The sequence below is a fragment of the Callospermophilus lateralis genome, chromosome 2 (assembly GCF_048772815.1).
Source record: "Callospermophilus lateralis isolate mCalLat2 chromosome 2, mCalLat2.hap1, whole genome shotgun sequence".
NCBI lineage: Eukaryota > Metazoa > Chordata > Mammalia > Rodentia > Sciuridae > Callospermophilus > Callospermophilus lateralis.
Window position 1 is genome coordinate 200253297 of NC_135306.1, and position 24159 is coordinate 200277455.

General features: G+C 44.6%; 1 protein-coding gene across 1 annotated transcript; it reads left to right on the plus strand.

The window, feature by feature from the left end:
• Positions 1 to 11127: 11127 nt before the first annotated feature.
• On the plus strand, positions 11128 to 22330 carry Ms4a8 (membrane spanning 4-domains A8). The gene is made up of 8 exons (XM_076842929.1): positions 11128 to 11135; positions 11727 to 11789; positions 12778 to 12997; positions 14901 to 15023; positions 17898 to 17957; positions 19179 to 19316; positions 21554 to 21664; positions 22226 to 22330. Exons 1-8 carry the CDS (start codon positions 11128 to 11130, stop codon positions 22328 to 22330), a joined length of 828 nt encoding a protein of 275 aa, XP_076699044.1.
• Positions 22331 to 24159: the final 1829 nt, after the last annotated feature.

Sequence of the window (24159 nt, forward strand, 5' to 3'; positions counted from 1 at the left end):
AGATGTGGCAGACCACAGAGTGTGCTAGGCGCCCATGTGTGGCTATTCTTAGAGTGGGCATGTGGGCCCCATCAGGTCAAGTCATCCCTCAAAGCTAGGGTTACCCTGCTACTAAACTCAAATGCAGACGCATGACAAAAGGAAACTGTAAACTATAAAACTGACCAAACTATGCTGCATACTATATGAATATGCCAGTGTGAATTTCACCTTTATGTAAATAAAGCACTAATGTTAAAAAACTGTAGCTAACTAGAAGGAAGGCCAGTTGAGTAAAGAGAACAGAGGGAGCGAGGAGGGAAGGAAAAGGGGGAGTACTGTAGGCTGATTTAGAGCAAATTAAATTACATGCTCTTGTATAATTATGTCCAAATGAACCCTAATACTGTGTGTAACTCTAATGCACTAATAAAATAGGAAAGAATAATAAAACTATAGACTAGAATCCTTTATAAATATAGACGTGCAAATCCTCAAAATCACATAATCTCTAGCAAATGGAATCCCACAACATATGAAAACAGTTATACGTTATGTCCAATTAGGAGCTATCCTAGGAATACAGAGCTGGTTCAGTATTTGAAAAGCAGTCAGTGTCATACCCCGTACTAACAGAACAGAAGACAGCACATGATCATCTCAATAGACAAAGGAGAAGAATTTAACAAAATCTTTTCATGACAGAAAAAAAAAATTTCACCAACTGGGAATAGAATGGAATTTCCTCAACATGAAGAGGTCATTTATAAAAATCCACAGCTCATTAATTACCTTATGGAAAGATACTGAATATCCTTTCTCTCTGAGATCAAGAACAAGATAGGGATGTCTGCAATTTTTTTCTTTTTTTTCCCACGTTTTTTATTGGTGCATTAGAGTTGTACATATTATTGGGATTTGTTACATATTTGGACATACCTACAGTATAACAACCTAATTTGGCCAATATCACCCCCCAGCACTTCCCCTCTCCCTCCCCACTTCTCATCCCTTGGTCCCTTTCCTCCAAAGATCTCCCTTTGGTTCGAAGGAGATCCACCCCCCACCTTTGTTTTCCTTTTTCCTCTCTAGCTTCCACTTAGGAGAGAAAACATATGGCCCTTAACCTTTTGAGTCTGACTTATTTTGCTTACCATGATGATCTCTAGTTCCATCCATTTTCCTGCAAATGCCATAATTTCATTGTTCTTCATGGTTGAATAAGACTCCATTGTGTGTATATACTACACTTTCCTTATCCATTCATCCATTGATGGACACCTAGGCCGGCTGCATAGCTTGCTATTGTGAATTCTGCTGCCATAAACATGGGTATGCGTGTACCCCTGTAATAAGATGGCTTTAATACCAAGAAGTGGTATAGCTGGGTCGTATGGTGGTTCCATGCCTAGTCTTTTGAGGAAACTCCATACTGAGTTTACATAGCAGTTGTACTAATTTACAGTCCCACCAACAGTGTCAAAATGTTCCTTTTTCTCCACATCCTCTCTGGCATTTATTATTATTTGTATTCTTGATGACTACCATTCTGACCTGCGTGAGATGAGATCTCAGTGTAGTTTTGTAAATCTGCATTTTTTTATGTCCACTTAAAACTCTGCCTCCAGTCAAAAGGATGACATGTTTTCAGAACTCCTATCTGGTATTATATGAGGGAAAGTAGTTAAAAATGAAGTGTGAGAGATAAATTGAGACTACCTCCTAATGGGGCTCAACTACCTTATCCAAGAAGTTGGATTTTGTCTATAGGTACCAGGGTGCCCTTTGAAGGGCTTTTGACAGCCGTGTGTCTTGATCAGACTTTTGGGGTATGTAAGTATTTTCGTTAAAATATTTTCTATAGCAAATTACAGATCGGTGCTCCCCTCCCCACCCCAAATCAAACTGCTGATTCCATCAGGAATCCATCATCTATTGAAGAGCAGTTCCCAAGCCGGGAAAGCTTCTGGCTTGACTGATTGAGGAGCTCAAATGATCAGAGACCCTGATCCATCTTTTCTTCCTACACAGCTGTCATCATCTTTATCCCCTGGCTGTCTCACCTGGTCACTTCCAACAGGAGAATCTGCCTTTTCTTCCCGGAAGCCACAGCAAGCCCATTTTGGCATCCCATTTCCCAACTCCCGAGGCCCACCTCTGAGCCGAATGCTGGCAAAGGGCATGGTGGGCCGTGAATGAGCCACCCAAGTCGTGCACAGTGGGTGTCAACCACAGGGAGTCAACCACAGTATCCCAGGCATCCTATCAGGAGGATCAAGATAGACTAAGGGGGGAAAAAAAAAAAAAACCCAGGCTAGAGACAGGACTAAGTAGGCTACTGTTCCAGAAGGCCTGCCATGTGATGAGAAGGAAAAGAAGTTAAATTTGAAAGCTACTTAGGAAGTTGATTAACGTGGTGTGTATTGGTGAGTTTCACCCTGGGTCTTCCTGCAGATCTAAGATCTTAGAGTGCTTCTGCTTCTGCTCAAGTGCCATTGAATGTAGCTTCCTTTTTTCTCTTTCTTTCTTTTTTTTTTTTTTTTTTTTTTGGTTTGGTACCATGGATTGAACCCAGGGGCACTTTACCACCAAGTCACATCACCAGCCTTTTTTTTATATTTTATTTTGAGACAAGTTCTCGTTAAATTACTTTGGTCCTCGCTTAGTTGCCCAGGCTGGCTTTGAACTTGCAATCCTCCTGCCTCAGCCTCCCAAGTCCCTGGGATGACAGGTGTCCACCACCACACCGTAACTTCCAATACTGATCCTGATTTCACTTGATTAGAAGACTATTTTCAAAATGTTCGTGTATTTTAAAATTTGTGTGCATGTGCACATGTGTGCGTGTGTGTGTGTGTGTGTGTGTGTGTGTGATTATACAGCAAAATATTCCACAGTGGATTTAAAACACAAAAATCAAAACATGAGAATTTTACTCAGGAAAAGATAGATGCCCATTAGAACGCCTTCTGCAGTGAGTCCCCAAATCCTGTGTTCTGAGCCACCTGGCTCTCCACTCCCTTCTCTTCTGACCCACAGCTGAAGCAGAGGACTCAAGAGGAAACTTAGGACTCGCCAGAGTCTACCTGAAGGTAAAAGTCATTTTGAGTAAAGTTTTCACCTAATGTGGTTGCGATAGCTCATGGAAGCTTCCGGAGCCCGATGGGTCCCAGGTCTGATGATGAGACAGGCAGGCAGAGTAAGTGTTGTGCTCTCAATGGACTCTCAGCTGGTCACATTCTGGTCTTACACATTTGTTTGCTGTGGTGGTTTTTGTCTTGCTCTGACTCCATGGACCAGGCTCTTACGTGAGAGATAATAACGATCCTCTCGCTGTGTTCCCCCGCTCTAGGTCCCCCAGCTTCAGGAATCCCTGTTGGAAAACACTGTCTGCTCAAGGTCCAGTGAACCACTGTGACTCCTGTCAAAAACAAGATGGTGAATCAGAGAAGAATACTGTCATTTCTTTTTCAAGATGCTTCATGGAAAAAAAAAACAACATTCTAATAAAGTCCTTTCCAGTTCCTGGTTCCTCAATAAAGGATATACGTTGACTGCAAGTTGACTGTTCCCATTGTCAGAGCCAGTAGGAGTTAACATGGATAAACATAGACTCCTCACCCCTGAGGTCTGGAGGAGCGGGAGAGTGCACTGAACATCCACCTTTTCTCAGGTTGAGGAGATTGGCATGAACAAAGGACTCCTTCATCTGAGAGAAAAAGATACCCTGACTGTGGAAGCAGGCATAATATTGCCAATGTAGCAATAGCAAGACCCTTGGCCTCCCTGTGCTTTGGTTTTTCTCATCTGTAAGATAGAAATAACAGCCCCCAGCCCACAGAGAAGACGGGAGCATTAAACAATAGTACATCATCACCACAGCCTAGAACAGCAGCTAACTCACAGTCATCCCTCAACAAACTGTTGTGATTTGTCATTGATCAGCTCTTGTTATTATACCAGCCACAGTGTGGTATAGGAGATCCATTGGGGTTTTCTGATTTCCCAATATTGATGACCACCTTTGAAAGCAGAAAATGTCTGCCGGGAGGGTCTGTAATGGGTTTGATTTTGCCCTCAGAGCAGAGGCTAAAGGTTTAACCCCTGTTACCTCCGCATTTGATATTAGTTATAGAGTCTGGATAGGGAGAATCAAGTCAAAATAAAGTTATCAGGGTGGGACCTAATCCAGCACATCAGGCGTCCTTCTAGAAAGGGTAATTTGGACCCTGAGACAGGCAAGCACAGAGGGGAAAGGATGCAAGACACACAGAATCCCCTTGAAGAGGGAGGGTTGGCGTGGTGCATCCACAGGCCAAGAAGTGCCAGAGATGGCCAGAAAACCACCACAAGGCAGGAGGAGGTGAGGGGGTTTTCGGAGGGAGCATGGCCCTGACGGCTCCTTGATTTTGGATTTCTAGCCTCCAGAAAGCCGAGACAACAGATCTCTGTTATTCTAGGCCGCTCAGTTGGTGACGTTTTACTATAACAGCCCAGGAAACTCGTGCAGCTGTGCCTTCACTATTAGGAGCGCGCTACCTCCCCCACTTCCTGGAGGGGTTGGGTGTTCCCCTCAGCACCCCCCGGGAGGAGTGTGGCCTTTGAACAGCTCTCCTCTCTGAAGCTGGCAGAGGGCAGAAGAAGAGGCCGTGGAGTTTGCAGGTGTCTGCAGGAAGACTCTCAGCCCCACTGATACTCTGTGATGCGCAGAGGACTTGCAGACCCTCTCCAGAAGAACCAGGGCTAGAGCTAGGGAAGGCCGGAGGCGCGGCTGGGGGGCCATGCAGGGAGGCCCATGCACCACGTCTGACATTCAGAGTTTGCAGAGGTAAAAGAGAAAGACCTCGCCACCGCCTGCAGACCCCAACACTGCAGCACTGGACGGGGAGAAGTCCAGGAGTCTCGGGTTTCCTGACACTTGCCCCAGCCCTGGAGCAATGCGTATCAAGGCACTTTAGCAAAATGCCACCGGTTGAGAGTCAGCAAAAATTGCCCAAGAGGCCACCAATGCCTAAGAGAACTCTCAGAATTATATGGCTCTTGGCTCTTTGGTTGGTTTGAGGATTTTGTTTGTTGTTTGTTTGTTTTGGGTTTGGGGTTATTTTTTTTTTAATTTTTAAATTTTTTTGACCATACAAGACTCTGTGTACCCACATAAATTATGGGAAATAATCCACAGAAAAGCCATGTAAGACACAGGAACTCATTTAATTTCATTTAACAAAAGTTGCTCTGAGCTAATCAGCAAGTGGTAGGTGACTGTAAAGGCCAAGGACATCGCTGTACACTACTGTCGACTCTAAATGACTTTCATTTCGGTAACACAAAACATAAAGATATCTCTTTCTTCAATAATAAATTAACTTTAGCTTACTATAGCATTTTTACTTTATAAACTTTATTTTAAATATTTTTTTTCTTGGTATCCAGGATTGAACCCAGGGGGTGCTTAAGGATCGAGCCACATCCCCAGCCCTTTTTTATATTTTATTTTGAGACAGGGTCTCGCAAAGTTGCTTCAGGCCTTGGTAGATTGCTGAGGCTGGCTTTGAACTCACAATCCTCCTGCCTCAGCCTCCCAAATCTCTGGGATTCCAGGCATGCACCATGATGCCCGACTTTTTTTTTTTTTTAACTTTTAACTCTTAACACAACTTAAAACACAAATACATTGTACATCTGTACAAAAATATTTTCTTTATATACTTATTCTATAAGCTTTTTTCTGGTTTAAAAACAAAACTATTTGTTTGGGAAGATTTTTATTAAAAACTAAGATACAAACATACACATTAGCCTAGGCATACACAAGGTCGGGGTTACCAATAAAATTGTCTTCTACATCTTCTCCCACAAGCAAAAACACATACAAATCCACCATCTCCTTGATAACAATACCTACTTCTGGAATGCTCTATGAAGGACCTGGCTGAAACTATCTTTCACTTAGCTAATATAATGATAAAAAGTATAATACAGCAAATGCATATACAGTAAAGTGGTAATTTATTATCAAGTATAATGTACTGAAATTGTGCATGCTATACTTTTCTACAACTGGCATCTCAGTAATTTTTTACTGAGATTTGCGTTACCACAGGTGTGAAGTCACTAGGCAGCAGAAATTTCCCAGCTCTATTATAATTTCATATGTATTCTGTCTCTACCAAAAATGTCATTATGCAGCACGTGACTATTTCTTCTTCCAATTCCACCTCAATAGTTCATTGTGTTTTGAAGACACCAGCACCCAAGACCATGGTAAGTACTGGAGATTGAACATACAGTCAACATATGAACATGTGTTCATATTTCAGCATCTGATATGATCTCTTAGAGGATAAGCATTTCATGAGGTACTTTTTAATTTCCCCGTCCATGTAATAACATGTCAAATGACACTGTCATTTGACTTTTAAACACAAAGCTATTATTATAAAACTGTACAGAAATCTGTTACATCTTCTAATATTTTGACCTAAAATTTTATACAATCAAGTAGATAATTATTATAAATTGATTTTATTTTCCTTTTACATTACAAATAAGCATTATGTTGATTTCTTTTAAGTTATGTAGTCTTATTATATGTGATTTTTATTTCAGGATATAAGAAAGAGTAATTCTACATGTATCTTTCTAGAAAATTTTTAAATCATTTAGATTTTTGACTAAAATTTATAGCAAATGTTAGAACTTATAACTAGGTCCAATGTGGAGTAACTGATATCAGATTTGCCCTTACACCTACTTTGAAAACACAATCTGAGGAGAGGTACTTTCTTTATCATTTTTAGCATTCAGAGGCTACCTCAGAAATGGCACAACTTGTTTTTATAGATACCCCAGTATTTTTGTATGTATGTATACATGTTTGTGTGTGTGTGTAGAACAAATATAATAACCAAAAGAGTGAGATGAAACTAAATGTCATTAAAATGTTGTTATATTCATGCATTCTTTGGGACATAGAACCATAAATTTAAAATAGACTGTGATAGTTAAAGAAATCTAACGACTAAAATAATGAAAGTAAAAGATAATAGAGAAGATTAAATTGAATAACTTAAAATGATTGATTAAGGGCAAGGAGGAAGAAGAATAACGGGATAAAGGAACAAAGAGTGGATAGGACAAATAGAAAAAAATAGCAACATGGAAGATTGAAATTCAGTTATATCAATAATTACACTAAAAGGAAATGGCATTAAAAGGCAAAGATTACAACACTAGATTTTTTTAAAGACATAGCTATGAACGCTTACAAGATATACATTCTAAACAAAAACTTTGAAAGTTTTTTAAAGTAGAATATATACCATGTAAACATTAACCAAATGAAAAGTAAAGCCAAAAGTTCCCTATGATGGTGTTAAATCTGAGTGCACCTAAGTATTTAATGACAGAAATAAGAGAAGAAATACACAAATCCATAATTGGACTGGGATGTTTTAATAGACCTCCTAGGTAACTGACAGATGAAGCAGACACAAATCTACTAAAGATATTTAAACAAGATAATTAGCCAATCTGACCTAATTAACGGTGATAGAATACTACTCAATACTCAGTTTCCAAGTACAAGTGGCATCTTTATCAAAATAGATCAAATTTGGGTCTTAAAGTTTAAGTCTCAAGTTTTTCAAAAAATTTAAATTATACAGTGTATCCTTTGGCAGATGTAAAATCATATTAGAATTCAAATTAATGAATATTTTTTATATTTAAATATCTTTATTTATTTTTACGCGGTGCTGAGGATCAAACCCAGGGTCTCACACATGCTAGGCGAGCACTCTACCACTGAGCCACAACCTCCTCCCCCTAATAAATAATTTTTAATTTCAAATAATTGGAAGTTAAGCATATATTTGTAAGTACCCTATGGTTCAAAGAAGGTTCATAGAAGAAATCAGAAAACATTTTTGTGTTGAACAGTACTTAAAGAGAAACCAATGCCTTTAAATACAATATTATAGAAGAAAGACTGAAAATCCATGAGCTAACCATTCAACACAGGCAACAATGTACTTTAAAAATTAAGTAGAAGAAAAATTAAGGGTAGAAATTAATGAAAAATAGCAGATGTTCAAAGGAGAGATAAAATCAACAAAAACAAACATAGGTCTTTTAACAAATTAGTAGAATTGATAACCCTCTTACAAAACAGATTAACAAAAGAAAACACATGAATTACCATTATAGGAATAAAAGGAAAGGATATCAGCAAAGACCTTGAAGGCATTATAATTCTCAATAGTCAGTAACATGATCCCCACCCCTTGCTCCTTAAGGCTTAAGGGAAATAATATCTCCCTCCTGTTATTGGTTTCCAGGTGTGTTCCCATCCCTTTTGTTTCCCATGACCCTGCCCACATCTCTATAAAGTGACTACATACTTTAACACTTAAAGACTTCCTTCTGTTTTCTTCTGGAGCCAGAGGTGATATGATAATGCATTTTATGCACATTTTGCCTGAAAGGATGCCTAAGCCATCAAGCATGCCCCTCACAAGTGGATCTTTAGAGAAATAGAAGCAATGGGTTGTGGGGGGTGGCGGGGGATAGCCATACATGATAGACAGATAGAAATTGGCTCATGTGATTTGGTATGTGACAAGTTTCAAAACCTGCCATCTGCAGAAATCTAGGAAAGTTGATGGTGTAATTCAATCCAAGTCCACAGCCTGAAAACTAAGGAAGCCAATGGTGTAAATCCAAGTCCAAAGGCAGAACATGAGACGAGATGTCCCAATTCAAGTAGGAAAACAGAAAAAAAAAAAAAAAAAAGCAGGGGAAGTGAATTCTTCCTTCCTCCAAATTTAGTTCCATTCAGGCCCTCAACAGATCAGATGAAGACATCCTTGGTTAAGAACAATCTGCTTCAGTCAGTCCACCAGTGCAAATGCTAATCTCATCTGGAAACACCCTCTTGGATGCATCCAGAAATCATTTCTAATCTGTGCACCCCTGGACCCAGTCAAATTGACGCAGAAAATTAACCATCACAGGTGGGATCAGCATAAAGAGACTGAGTCTTTTGGAAATGCTCAGTTCTCTCTAGATGGATAGGGAAAGATAATTCATCCACGACCTTCAGCAAGGGAACTGAGGGTAGCAACAAGTTTTCCATCCCTGGACATTTTTAGCATTGGAGGGAAAGCCACAGAAGAGAAAGGAGCACCATCTGGAGGATGGGAAGGGTTAAACTAGACAAGTAACCTCCACAATCTACTTCAATCCTAAAAGCCTCTTATTTTCCCTTATTGTTGGCAGTTATTTCAAAAACCAAGACAATGAGTGCTTGGCTTGAGTTTTGCCAAAAGCAGACACTGACATGAGGATTTGCATGCTAGTAGTTCATTAGAGGAATGATCTCAAGACCAACTGAGAAAGGAGTGAATGGAAAAGTGATAAAGGAAAGAGCAAAGCCAAAAAATCATGTGTTCATGGGTGTGCTAGTACTGGGGGCAACCAAGGCTGGATTGTGTTGAAGAAAGGTGAAACACACTCCAGAACCATCTCTGTTGGAGGGGGCAGGGAATTTAGAGTAATTATTCAGCATACCCATATTTTATTGGTTAATAAAATTTCCTGGGGTATTAACTTTCCAGAACCTTTGGCCTGCCCCCCACCAGAGTATCCTCAGGAAGAGAGAAGAGAATTATCTCTAGATATGGACACTGTCTGAAGATGACATCCAGAGTGGATCAAGGGGATAGGGCTGGGGCATCAACAGTCTTTGCTCTTGGAGGTTTGGATATGATGCCTCTCCCCCATGTCCCTAGGCTCTTCTAGGGAGTTGGCACCATTTCTAGGAAGTCAATAAAGAGATGGAAAATTCCATCCTCTGTAAGAGCCAGTTCAACGTGTCCCCAAGAGAACCATGCACTAGGGCTTGGTCAGCTAACTATTCCTGCTCAACTGCCTCTTATTACTTCCTTCAACACAAGTCGGTTCATGGCATTCAACTTTTCAAAAAAGCTGTTAGGTGATTTTATGGAGCTGGACAAATGAATGCTAAAGTTCATTTGGAAAAACAAACATGCAAGAATAGCCAGAAAGATAATAAAAAAAAAAAGAAAAAAAATTACAAGGGAGATTCACCCTAACAGATGTTAAAGTGTGCTTTAAAGCCTCTCTAATTAAAACACTGTGATAACATGAAGAGACAAATAGGTCAGCGGCACAGAAGAAAAAGACAAAATTTAGACCCTAATGCGTAAAGAAATTTAGCATGTGACAAAGGTGGCATTTCGAAGCACTAGAGTTAAAAACAGACTGTTTCATAAGTTATTCTGGGACAAACTAAGTATCCTTTGGGGAAAGTATGAAATTAGGTCTGTATCTCATGCCATTCACAAGAAAAAACTCTAAGTATATTAGGAATGGCAGCGTAAAAAGTAAAACCATAGAAATATCAGAAGAAAGTGCAGGTGAAGTCCTATGTAATCTTGGGGTTAGGAAAGACCTCCTAACATCAACTCAAAAGTCATAGGAAATGAGACAAAAGATAGACGGGAGCTGTGGTGCACACCCGTAATCCCAGCGGCTCGGAAGGGTGAGGCAGGAGGATCACAAGTTCAAAGCCAGCCTCCACAACAGTGAAGCCCTAAGCAACTCAGTGAGACCCTGTCTCTCAATAAAATACTAAATAGGGCTGGGGATGTGGCTCAGTGGTTGAGTGCCCCTGGGATCAATCCCCGGTACCCAAAAAAGGAAAGAAGGGAAGGAGGGAGGGAGAAGTATTACTACACAAAATTTTTAAAGTTTCATGACAAAGAAAATAACACAAGTCAAAAAACAATTGTCAAACTTGGAGAAAATGTTCCACAAATGAAAAGCTAATATACCTTACATGTAAAGAACTCTTAAAACTTGAAGGACAAAGATCTAGAAATCTCACAGAAAAATGGGCCAAGACTCCGTCTATGGGTTAGACTCCTTCTACTTTTTACCCTTTTTTCCTTTCAGTCTCCCTCACTATTAGACACCCAACACACGCCCTGCGGCCTCCCTCCTCCCTCTTCCACAGCCTCTGCCTGCCCTGCTCTTCCTGTTGACCAGTTCCCAGAGTTCTGTCCACCCCACCAGCTTCAGATGCTCAGTGGATGCGCATTTATCGATGCCTTTTGTATGGCAACGAGGATGCAAAGGTCAGTGTGCTCTGGACTGGTCCAACAGGGCTTCATGGTCTGGCGCAGCAGTTCTTATCCAGAGGGCATGTTAAATTCACGTGACCGACGTCACGGATCTGTTGGATGCCTGGCTGCTTTTCTATAGGCTCTGACTTAGACCCGACTAGATCTAATCTCTTGCTGCGACTCCACCCCTTTTCCCATTGTGCCTCATTGACTCCAAATCCCCAATGTCTTCAAATCCAATGTGTCATTTTCTCCTCTGTTCTCATGGGAGACACTCATCTCTCAACGGTGGTGTTTATACCATTCTGGCTTCTGTTAGGGCTCAGTACCCCGGGCCCTGAGTGCTCTGCGCATTCCTGGGTCTCCCAGAGCACCAAGCACCACCCTTTCTCCTCCGCGTCGATACCAGCAAACACTTGTGAAGTCGAACTGTGTGTCATTGGTTCATGGACCAAAACAGGAAGCAAACATGAATGGGGAACCTGAGCTCTTAAGCAGCTGGTGACCTGGCCTGCACCCAGGAAAATAAGTGAGGAGGACTTTGTATCCTTCTATATGTACCACCCCACTGCACGCAGTGCGTTCACTCTCTCGGAAAACCAGCTTCCTGCAGCAAAGAACTGGAGACAGGAGCAAGAGAGACGTCGTGGCTGCTGGCAGAGCAAGGTGAGTTTGCTGAATCTAGTGGTTTCTATGGATCACTGAGGGACAGTGATAAGGCTTTTTGCCAAATGAGATCTACGGGGAATCTGAGAGTGGACGGAGGCCCTCGCCGGGGCTGATTGGATTAGCTTTCATGGGTCTGCTCCAAAAAAAAAGAAAGAGAAAAAAAAGAAAATGTTAAAGCCACATCAGAATTCATAAGTGGCCTAGAAAATTAAGCAACATAATCCCCTCGATGAGCACCTGCTGCCCTGGCGTTGTGCTGTCGTTGAGAGGGACAACCTCCATTCAGCTAACGTGTATGTGACTGGGACCTTGGAGAATGCAAGTTCGCTCTCCCACCCTTGGTTTCCTTTTCCAGAAAATCAGAGAATTGAGCTCAATGTTCTCTGTTCTCCAACTAGATATTTTCCAGTTCTGGCATTCCACTATTGGGTAGAACTAGTATAAACAGAGCATCACACCAAACACCGCTAGACACACAAAAATGGAAAAGACAGAGCTTCTGCCTTCTGGTGGCACTAAACCTGCCCAGGCCTTTCTTTCCTCATTAGTGAAACTTGGCAAGCGTGAAGGTTAAAGGAGATGCACTTGTAAAGCGTTGACTGCCTGGGAGTCTAAGCTGCCCTGTACCTGGGTCTAATAGTATCTCTAAAAGGGGATTAGTAAACTCCTCTGAGAAGCTCAGATGAGCAGAAGCCAAAGTCCTTCTCAATTATTTTTTTTCTACAGTTCTTTTTATTTTTATTTGTTTTTAAGAGAGAGAGAGAGAGAGAGAGAGAGAGAGAATTTTTTTAATATTTATTTTTAGTTTTCGGTGGACACAACATCTTTATTTTATTTTTATGTGGTGCTGAGGATCGAACCCAACAACCCATGCATGCCAGGCGAGCGAGCTACTGCTTGAGCCACATCCCCAGCCTCTACAGTTCTTTTTAAACATAAGCATAAGTGCATAAATAATGACTCTATCACATTTGGGTTTTAACAGCAAGAATTCAACAACTCCAGCAGGCCCCATGGCCAATTCTGTGTTTGTGGTGACACCCCACAATGGCTATCCTGTGCTCCCAGGAGCTGTGTCTCAGGTGCCCCTATATCCAAACAACCAGCCTCAAGTCCACCTAATTCCTGGGAACCCCTCTGGTTTCGTGTCAAGTGTGAATGGCCTGGTTCCCCAGAGAGTCTTGAAAGAAGGCAAGGTCTTAGGGGTAAGTGGAATTTCAATCTGCAGGCCAGTGGCCACGGGCTGATGTTGGGGAGCTGAGGGGAATTCTGGGAAATGCCCCTCATCCAGCAGGTGGGGTTGGAGCTGAGATGGCCCTGCCCAACCCACGCTTATTAGAAAACTCAGCTGTGTGACAACCCCAAGGACCTCAGTATAAAGCCTTTTATTTTCTGATGTAGACATTTTAGGACAGAGGAAGAAAAGCAACAACAACAACAAAATAAAGCAGTGCCCGTAAATGTAGATTCTGTTGCTGATGACCATGTGGGTCCACAGAGTCTCAGGAAGAAATTGAGTCCCACAGGGACACAGTAGGCCACAAAGTGGAGTCAAAGCCCAGTGTGATGAAATCAAACCTTCACCCAGTAGAGTAGACAAAGGAAAGTCAGACAACCAAACCTCCACAACCAACCCTGAGAAGTGGTGGTGGGTGGGACAAAGGAGGACCATTTCATTGGATGACCTAATGATGACATGCATGAATTCTAATCCAGAATGCCCATGTCCCGATCCTGGCCCACAATCAAATATTGCTCATGGGAGTGTAAATTGAGACTGTCTCCATAGAGGGCAATTTGTCTCTGAAAAATTTACAAAATACCCAGTGATTCCATTTCTGATTCTTCATTCTCCAAATATGCCTACAAGAAATGAATATTTCTGGACTATTCATTGCAGAACAGTCTGTAAAAACAAAAGAATGGAAACAACCAAAATAGCCATCAACAGAACATCAGTTAAATCACTGGGTTGTACATCCATTGAGTTAAAGATAGTGGAGCTATGAAAAGAACAAGGAGACTCTTTATGCAATGACAGAGACACACTCAAGGCGCATTGCTCACTAGAGAAAGTAAGGATCAGACATTGTGTATAATTGCTATCATTTATATAAAATTAAGGAAAATAATACATTTATATTTGGTACCATATCATGTTTGTGGTATACAACATACATATAGATGCGTAGATATAGATAGATAGATGCCACTTATGAAAAAATGTATATGTATTAGCCTTCTAAAACTGCTATAACAAAATGCCACAAAGTAGAAGGCTTAGAACAATAGGGTACACAGTTCTGTAGACTAGACATCTGAGACCACATGTTGTCAGGGTCATACTCCCCCTGAAGGCAGTAGGGGAGAATCTATTCCAGGGTTTTCTCCTAGCTTCTGGTAGCTCATGGACTTATGGCAACATCTATACAATTTTCAAATGGTATTGTTTTTAATAAGGACACCAGTCATGTTGGATTGGGGCCTACCTTAGTCCAGCATGACCTCATCTTTATATCCATGCCAATTCTGTTTCCAAATAAGATCACCTTTTAGATACAGGAGGTTTGAACTTCTGTCTATGAATTTGGTGAGGAGCAGAAGGAGGCATACTTCAAATCATGACAGTATTCTAAAACAAAATAAAATAGAGATAAGGGAAAAATTTTACATACAGAAATATTCATTACAATGTAATGTGGAATACAAAAAAAACTAAAAAATATCTCACCTGTCCAATCTTGTTACAGCTGCTCTTCAGAATGTTCATAGGCTGGAATCTGGGGAGTCCTCCATACTTAATGTCCTGGGGACATGTTCATGATGAAATATTAAAATAACAAAACACAATTCTGGGGTATATTGTGTATTATATCTTATTACCAAGGTATATATTTGGAAAGGAATAACGAAAGGTCATACAACAAAATGTAAATGTTTGCTTTCTCCAGGTGGGAGTCAATTGTGCGTAGATCTTGTTTCCTTTTCGTATTTCCCACATTACCTTTGAGACCTGGAAAACCAAACATTTACTAAAATAAAACAGAGGCTCAGCGGGGAGGCAGGGTCCAGGCTCAGACACAAAAGCTTCCTGTGGTTCTCCTACAGGCCCTCCAGATCCTCATTGGCCTGGTGCACATCGGCCTGGGCTCCATCATGGCGACCGTGCTCTCGGGCTACTACGTGTCCATCTCCTTCTATGGGGGCTTCCCCTTCTGGGGAGGCATCTGGGTAAGGAACTCCAGTCGCCCACAACTGAGTTTCCAGAAGGTGCCCACGTGCTCAGGGCCACCTCGTCAATGTGTGCAGCTTGTCCCCTGCAGAAGGTCCCCATCCACCAAGTGCATAGTTTGTGACAGCTCCTGCATCAAAGTGTCACCAACTGGGTGGCCTACAGGATAGAAATGTTACCTCCCAATTCTGGAAGCCAGAAGTCCAAGGTGTCAGCTGGATGGTTCACCCCGAGATCTCTCCTCCTCCTGTGCCTTCCCGTGGGTCCCCTCTGGGCCTGTGTCCTAATTTCCTCTGCTTATAAGAACACCAGTCAATTGGACAAGTGTCCACCCTGATGACCACATTTATCCTTAGGCCGTTTTAAAGGCCTTATCTCCAATACAGTCATATTCTGAGGTATTGGAAGTTAGACCTTCAGCATATGAAATTTGGAAAAGAGACACAATTCAACCCATCATATCAAGTCATAGCTTTGTGGGTGGCATTCACCCAAAGAGGCTGTCTTTCCTAATTCACTGCGACCAGGGAACCTTCTCTGAGTTCATCAGCCCCAGAGGTGGCTCCTCTTCTTAATTCACGGAGACGCACCCACTTGCAAAAGAGACGTGAGGGACTAGGTCCTCAGGTGCTGCTCCACAGGGTCCCAAAAGCCTGAGCTCCAGCAACAAACACTGCCAATTTTGAGCAGAGGCTCTCCAGCCAGAGGAGAGCAAGTGTCTGTGTGCTCAAGTGTGTGTGTGGGGGGTGCTCTGGAGGCCCCATCCTGGCAAAATATCTAGTATAATTAGACATGCATTTTTTTTTTCCTGGAAAGGTCGATAGCTTTCATCAGATTCTCAGGGTGATCTGTGACTCCTTAAAAGGTTAAGAACCCCAGTCCTTCCTCTACTCCAGCTTAGCCTTTGTGACTCTTTCATCCTCTCGCCGGCATCCTGAACACACACCACTCACCTGCTTGTCCCTCTCCACCTTCCTTTCTCTTTTTCTCCCTTCTTCTCTTACACAGCCTTTCCCTTGACCCACACACCCACCTGTGACTCAGTCGTGACTTCTCCCACAAACAGCAAAACGCCTCAGTAACCTAGATGTCGGCCTTGCCAGCCTGTCCTACATCACTTAAATGTCCTATAGCATTTAAGTTAAGTAGCCGAGAGCCGTCCCCCTCCTCACAGCCACACAGGGTCTTCAGAAAACAGAGCTGGGTCTCCCTCTGAGCCCCTGCTCCTCTTCTTCCCTCCAGCTGCTCATCGTCCTAGGCTGGGCTCTTTCTCCTCTGCATGGACCCACACTTGGAAACCAGCCCCTTTCCCCCCCCCACCCCCGAAATGACCCACAGACACCTGTGCCCGCACCTGGACCCTCGTGGAGTCTGGGGCTATGGTAACATCACAGCCACGCAGCCCGCCTGCCACGAGCATCGGGTTCCACTGAGTGTCCAGGAGCTCCGGGGGCTGCCTGGGCCCTGTGGTGTGCCTTGCTGTCGTCCCACCGCCCTCCCGGTGGCTCAGGGCCCTGCAGTCCCCACAGCCTTCCCCCTTTCTTCTGGAGAGTTCTGCCTTGTCTTTCTGAGGCCAGGTCTCTGCTTCTACTTCCCAAAGGTCTCTCCTGTCCTCTTCCCAAGGCCAGACCCTTCCTTTGGCCCCTCAGGACTGGCCAGTACACGACAGGCCCAGCCCCTTCCTCCCTTCCTGTCAAGTCTCTGTAAAGGAAGGCCATGAAATTGAGATTTGCTTTTCCACTTGTAGAAAACTAGAGCTTCCCCCCGTAGGAAGCAGGAGCAGGCAGAGTGAGCTTTCACTGCCGCCAACGGCGTCCACCCTGGGGCGCATGCCTAAAGATTCTGTTCCCATATTTAAAATGGGAAAAATGACCACTAGGTCAGCTGTCATGCAATTAAATGATGCAGGGCTTAAAAGGTGTTTCATGTGGTGGGGGGAGAGAGTCACAGGACATGGCTGCTAGTAGGTGTGGGGTTCTTTTGGGGTTGCTGAATTGTTCCCAACTTAGATAATAGTGATAGTTACAAGGACTCCATAAATATACTAAAAGTAGTTGGATAATATGCTTTGAATAGATGAATTGCATAGTATGTAAATTATCTCACTGAAAACATTTACAAAAAAAATAGCACTCAGCAAATCCTAGCTCATGCTTCTCAGACCACTTTTGCCACCACACTGGGCAAAGGATGGCAAGTGAGCCCATCAGGCCCAAGGCCTGCAGGATACCAGGGTTGGAAGGAAATGCACACAGTCTGCACCACCATCCTCAGCATCAGAGGCACAGCATTTACTTAAATAACCCAAAGATACAGTCCAAGTCTATAGACAGGCAAAGACTATTTCAGGGCTTAAATGTAAAGGCAGCAGAGAAGATGCTGGCAGTCTTTTCCCTCTTCCTTCCAGAGCCCCAAACCTCATGGAACATAACACAAATACTGGAGAGCCAAGTGCACATGTAGGGAAACGAAAGACAAGGAAATAAGCTAATGTTTATTGATCGTCTGCTATGTGTGGGATACACCAGGTGCCAGAGGCAAGGTCTAAGTTTATCTCATGACACTGATGCCTTACAAGAGAAGCAAATTTCCCCATTTTTCAGAAGAGGAAATAAAGACTTAGAGAAATTAATAGCTTACCCAAGATCACATGACTTTCTGTTTAAAACCAGCTCTGCCAGATGCTAACACGTGTTTTTAACACCTCACTGTCCTGTCACGCAATGCCAATCAGCTCATTTATTTTGTCCCTCATGTTGAGCCGATGGATGGTCCCTGCAAAGGAATTCAGTGTGTGCTCCCAGAATCCCAGACACCTGAGGCAGGGTGCTCTAACCCTCGACCCCTTTTAAACCTCCTCTCTTCTGCCCCAGTTTATCATTTCAGGATCCTTCTCGGTGGCCGCAGAAAATCAGCCCAATTCCTCTTGCCTGGTGAGTTACGTCCTCAGACTGTGTCCCCCAGTCAGGGACCTATGGAGGACAGGGGCCAGGGAAAAGGTTACCGTGCGATCCTTCCCCCTCCTTGGCCTCCTATGACCAGACCCAGGGCTCCCACGCACAGGCTGGCCCCTGCGTGAGGCCTCGTGGGCCTTGTCCTGGAGACCCAGTGGGAAAATCCCAGATAACTCGGGGGAGGGAAGGGACAACACAGTCAGCTCAGTTAAAGTCAGGAGAGAGGTGGGAGGGAATGAAGAGCATCCCCAAAAGGCCCTCACAGGGGGCACAGTGTTCCCCAGAGTCCTGGCCTCCCCTCTACTGAGCCAGGAGCCAGGCATGCTTGCGGCCCACAAAGCAGAGCTCTGACCAATCCTGGGGGCCGAGGGAGCCTCCAGCACCCACTGCCCTGAGGAATCCAGCCAACTGAACTGGAAACATCAATGTGCACAGGGCTTAGTTCTTCCCCCCAATGGACCAAGATGGTACCTTCATTTCTCTGACAAGCAGGTTTTTCCAGGATCCGGGTCTCAGGGGACCAGGTCCCTAAATCAGATGAGATGAATTTGAAAATCTCCAAATGGATCATTAAAATGTCTAGGAAAAATCTTTCTTCACATGGGCCAGAATCATGGAGCACCCAAGCCCATCACATCCCCAGACACTGTGCTGAGATTCCTGCCTGTCTCCTACGGGATAAGTGGCTGGGGGTTCCCCAAGATGAACCTTGGGAACCCTTGTCCAGCAATATGCTCTGTAAAGATAGTTAGATGAACTTGGGAACATCTCTTTTATTTCCCCCTCTCTGGAATATCCACCATTCTCATCAAAGGCTCTGAGAAATCCTGCAGAAAAAAAAAAAAAACATATTTATCTTTATTCTACACAGCTTTTCTTTAAAGCCATAATTAAACCCCAGAGCCTTTTTACACAGAACACTTCTTTACTTGCTGGAGAACAAGGGCTCCTGGGATTCACATTAAGAAACACTTTTTGATGAAAAGAGGTACAGGGACAGCTGGTGGTAATGGTTGTATAACAATATAAATGATTTAATACCCCTGAACTATAACACTTAAAATGGTTGAATTGGTAAATTTGATGTTAAGAACATTTTAACACAATAAAAATATTAGGCTGGGGTATGGCACTTGTTGAGTCTCTGCTTATCTTAGAATCATTTTCTCCTCCCACCCTGACCCTCTGTGTCATCTTCAGCTGAACAGCAGTGTGGGCTTGAACATCTTCAGCGCCGTCTGTTCCGCAGTGGGAATCATACTCTTCATCACGGATATAAGCCTCGTCAGAACTTATGCCGACCTTAATTATTATCCTCCCTATTATAACTGGGGTGTGGTGAGTATCCCTCCCAACCAGGATCCTCTGGATCTGACCCAGCTTTGTTTAGGAAACTGCCAGAAAGAGACTGACAATCAAAATTCCCTGTCCGAGCACTGTGGGCAAAGAAGCTGCTGTCAGAATCAAAGTTTAAAGTCCCTGACTTTTCTCAATGTCGGTCACTGCTTTTATAAAACAGTACATACTTGAGTCCATGTTGGGAGTTTTCAGCAGGATGGCTCATGCACCCAACCTGTCCCTCCTCCTCTCACATTCTGGGCCCCTCTGCCCCTTATCAGAGAGCAGGAGTTGGCAAATGCTTTCTGCAAAGCACCAGAGAGTATTTGAGCTTTACGGGTCAAATGATATCTGTTGCAGCTAGGGCAGGCCTTTAGCAGCCACAGAAAACATCAAACGAATGAGCATGGCTGTGTTCTGATAAAACTTTATTTACAAAATAGGCAGCTGTAGGATTGGGCCCCTGAACCCTAATTCCCTAACCTGTGTTATCGACTGGCACTGTTCAGGGGGAAGAGCATGTAAGCTACATATGAGATTTTAAATTTTCTAGTTGACACATTAAGGGGAAAAAACCGACAGGGGAAACTAATTTCAATAATAGACTTTGTTAAAACTAAAACATCCAAATTGTCAATTACACAAGTCATTGGGGTGGAAGATCATGAAGTTATTATTTTGCATTTTGAGCACTGAGTTTTTGAAACCGAGTGTGTGGTTTTGCATTAACAGCTCATCTCTACTTGATTAATAGCCACATGTCACGTACTCAGTAGCCACATGGGGATCGTGGCTACTTAACCGAACAGGCCAGCCATAGATGAGCTGTGTCCCCTGTAAATCCTGTCCTCCATCTGCAAAACTGCCCAAGTCCTCCCCCATCCCCTCTCCCTCCCTCCCATCTACCCTCTACATCATCGAGTCCCTCCTTACTAGAGCATTTCCATCAGATAGAGATTCGGTCTTATTTCTTTCAACTTAAAAGACAAATAAATAAAATTTCCTTTGGTCCCACTTCCCCAGTCAATTATCACTCTATTTCTTTAGTGCTCTTTGCAGAAAATTCCTCACAGAACCTGCCTGTGCACACCGTCTCCAATTCTCTCCCATTTTCTCTCAAACCACCCAATCAGACTCTCAGCCTCACTTCTCTAACATTTTGCTCTGCTCCCAGCCCCAGTCAACCCAGTCCAGGCCCTCCCTTGGCGCCACGCCCCGCTCTGGCCACGCCCCGCTCTGGCCACGCCCCGCTCTGGCCACGCCCCGCTCTGGCCACGCCCCGCTCTGGCCACGCCCCGCTCTGGCCACGCCCCGCTCTGGCCACGCCCCGCTCTGGCCACGCCCCGCTCTGGCCACGCCCCGCTCTGGCCACGCCCCGCTCTGGCCACGCCCCGCTCTGGCCACGCCCCGCTCTGGCCACGCCCCGCTCTGGCCAGCCGATTTCCCCTCCACCTCGCAGACCCCATGGTTGGTCCTCTCCTGTTTTCTCTACTCACTGCCTTGTCAATCTCATCCAATGTGGGGACTTGAAACACCTTTCTGTGACAATGGCACCTCAATGCACAGCTCCAGCCGATTCCCCTGCCACACACTCCAGTCTGTCACATCGGTAGTCAACCCATGCACTCAGTGTCCCCATGGGCAGACCTGACCTCCAGGTTTCACTTCCCAAACCTTCTCTACTTGGTGCTCCTTGTTCCAATCAAAGGCAGTGTCATCTCTCCAGGATCTGGGGACAAAACCTTGGAATAATCATTGTCCCTGCCTCACAGCCATTTCCTGGGGGAATTGTGTTTATTTCTTCTTTGAAAATGTATCCAGAATCAGGCCATGGTCCCTTACTTCCTCCATGGCCACTCTGGCTAAGACACTGCGTGTCTCATGTCACAGCTCTTGTTAGGGCAGTAGCCAGGGTGACCCCTCTGACATGGAAGTTCTGTCTCTTCTCTGCTAGAAACCCATTTGCTCAGAAAAGGCCCCTGAAATGCCCTCTCAAGGTGTTTCCCTAAACAATGACCCTCCTTTCCTTAGAGAAGCCCTGGGGAGGAGTGGCAAAATGACATTTCCCACCCACACATGAGCCTCGAAAAAGCCCAGAGACATCTTTTCCCCTTAAGACTAAGAGGCAGCAGGAGACGTCCCCACAGCCATAAAGATGGTCCAAGACAGAGCCATGATACAGGGTCAGCCGGATGTCCAGTCCGACACTGGTGTCCTCCTGATTCCTCTGCTTCCAGAACCCTGGGGTTGCTATTTCTGCTGTGCTGTTGCTCTTCTGCCTCTTGGAGTTCTGCGTGGCGTGCACTTCTTCCCACTTCGGCTGCCAGCTGGCCTGCTGTCACAACAATGTGAGTCCCAGGGCACAGATTCCCCAAAGATGATGGAAGCAGAGGGTCTTCGTGTTTCCCATTCCTTATCCAGGAGCAAGGGAGCCATGCAGCATCGCAGGGCCTCCACACAGGCCTGTCCTTCCTTTGCCCTTAATCCTGGGTTGTCTTAGTCCATTTTCTGTTGCTATTACAAGACACCTGAGGCTGGGTGACTTATAAAGAAGTTCATTTAGCTTTCGTTTCTGGTGACTGAAGGTGTCAAACAACACTGCACCAGAGAGCTGACAAAGACACTCTGGCTGCATCACAACATGGCAGAAAAACAGGAAAGGAAACCCCTAGTGCAGAAGAGGCCAGGCCTGTGGGGTAGCCTCATTCTATAACAAACCCCTCTTACAAAATCCAACTCACTTCTATAAGACCCAGCCTGCTCCCTTCATGAGGGTGGAGCCCCCTCCCCTGGCCCCACCACCCAGAGGTCCCACCCCCTCAACACCACCACACTGTGGTCAAGGCTCCCAGCATGTGAACCTTGGAGAACAAACCATAACCCAACCATAGCATGTGCCTGTTTTACAGGTGGGCACGGTCATCCCAAATGTCTATGCAACAAACCCAGTGGTCATCCCAGAACCGCCGAACTCAGTGCCAAGTTACTCCAATGTGGGCCAAGGCCCCAAATAAGCCAAATTCAAGATTCGAGAAGCATCTTTCACTGGGACCAGAAGAAGTGCTCCCTTTCCTGGACTTTCATGCCCAGGTTCTTCCTTCCCTGAACTGAGGGAAGGTTCTCCCACTGCTCACACCCTGGACTTCATGCTTCAGGTCAGCCTGGGAAACCCTGCTGTTCTTCTGCTAAAAAGATGGAAATCTAAGATGGATTTTAACCCAGAGGTCCTCCCTCGGGCACACGTTTCTGCGTGCATGTGTGCAGCCACACCTGGGCCTTCATGCACACGTGTCCTGTGTGGGAGCTTGTGGGTTAGAGGAGCACCTATCTGGACCCCCAGTCTTCACGCTTTCAATCACTGATCCTTTAATAAATATGTCTTGAGCATTTGGTATGTTCCAGGCTCTGTTCATGGCAGGAGTGGGATGAACAATGGCAAACAAGACATAGTCCCTGACCTTTCATAACTTCCAGCCTCCAAAGGGAGCACACCCTATGCCAGCATGGTGATGCACACCTGTAACCCAGCCATTCAGGAGGCTGAGGCAGGAGGGTCACAAATTCGAGGCCAGCCTCCGCAGCTGACTGAGACCCTGTCTCAACAGAGAAGGAGCTGGGAGTGTAGCTCAGTGGTAGAACTCTTGCCTAGCATGCACCAGGCCCAGGGTTCAATCCCCAATGCCCCAGAGAAGAAAAAAGAGAGAGGGAGAGAAGACACTGTGTGAGCGATTTCTTCTGACACAGGGCAGGGTAGGGGGGCACAGGGGTACAGAAGAAACACAGAGGTGGCCATAATGAAGTCTGGCAGCCATGCAGCAAGGGGTGAGGAGAGCAGAGAGCGAGGCCGTTGGAGGAAGCCTCTGGACGGGCCGTGAAAGAACAGGAAGGGTTTTCTTGGTGTGATACAGGAGCTCTCTAAGGGAAGACACCCGGAGAGAGTGACCCGTCCTCTGGAGTGACCAGGCCTTTCTGTGCTGTCACTTCTGAATAAATAAGGTGACAGAGATTTCAACCTGTGAATCTGGGGGGATGCTAACAGTCCATGTGGAACAGAATTTGTGGATTTTATCGACAGGGTTTCAGAGTCCACACTGAAAGAAATCATGAAGAAACGACCTTGAGTTTTGAGTTTTGGTGCGTTGTGGTTCTCAGCAAGAGGAAGGAGGCGAATTCGGCCATGTCAGGAGACATTTTGGGTAGCCCAGCTGGGGGTGGAGGAGGGGTGCTGTTGTATCCTGTGGGTAGAAACCAGGGTTGGTGCTAAACACCCTGCAATGCACAGGAAGACCCCTCAGCAAAGAGCTGTCTAGCCCACAAGGCCAATGGAGACCGGAAAGAAGAACAATGGAGACTGGAAAGAAGATTATGTGAGCAAGCTATTCAGATGCTTGCTTTCCCAACTCTCTCAATCAAACAGAGAACCAGATGTGCGACTCCAGCTTCCTTCTAAATGAAAGACATGGCACAAACCTGATAGGGTTCAGGACACACTACCTCGAAATCCAGCACCTGGGCATTTGGGAAAACAGAAGGATCGGGAAGGTCACTCTCACCTTCTCCCCATCCCCAAGAAGGTAGAGAGGACCCCGTTTGAAAGACCTCCCTGTGCCCAGAAAAAAGGAAGAGCCTCTCTCTGAACACACAGGGCTGGCGAGGATATTGAACAAATAGGCCGTGCTGAGCTCACCTGGGTTTATGACCACTAGATCATCCTTTTTATCCAATCGTGCTTCGCCATGACTTCTCACTTCCTCATCCAACCAAGCATAAAAACACACAGGTTTACGGTGTCGTCAGATCTTCATTTCCTTATGAGGCTCCCACAGCAAATAAAACTGACATT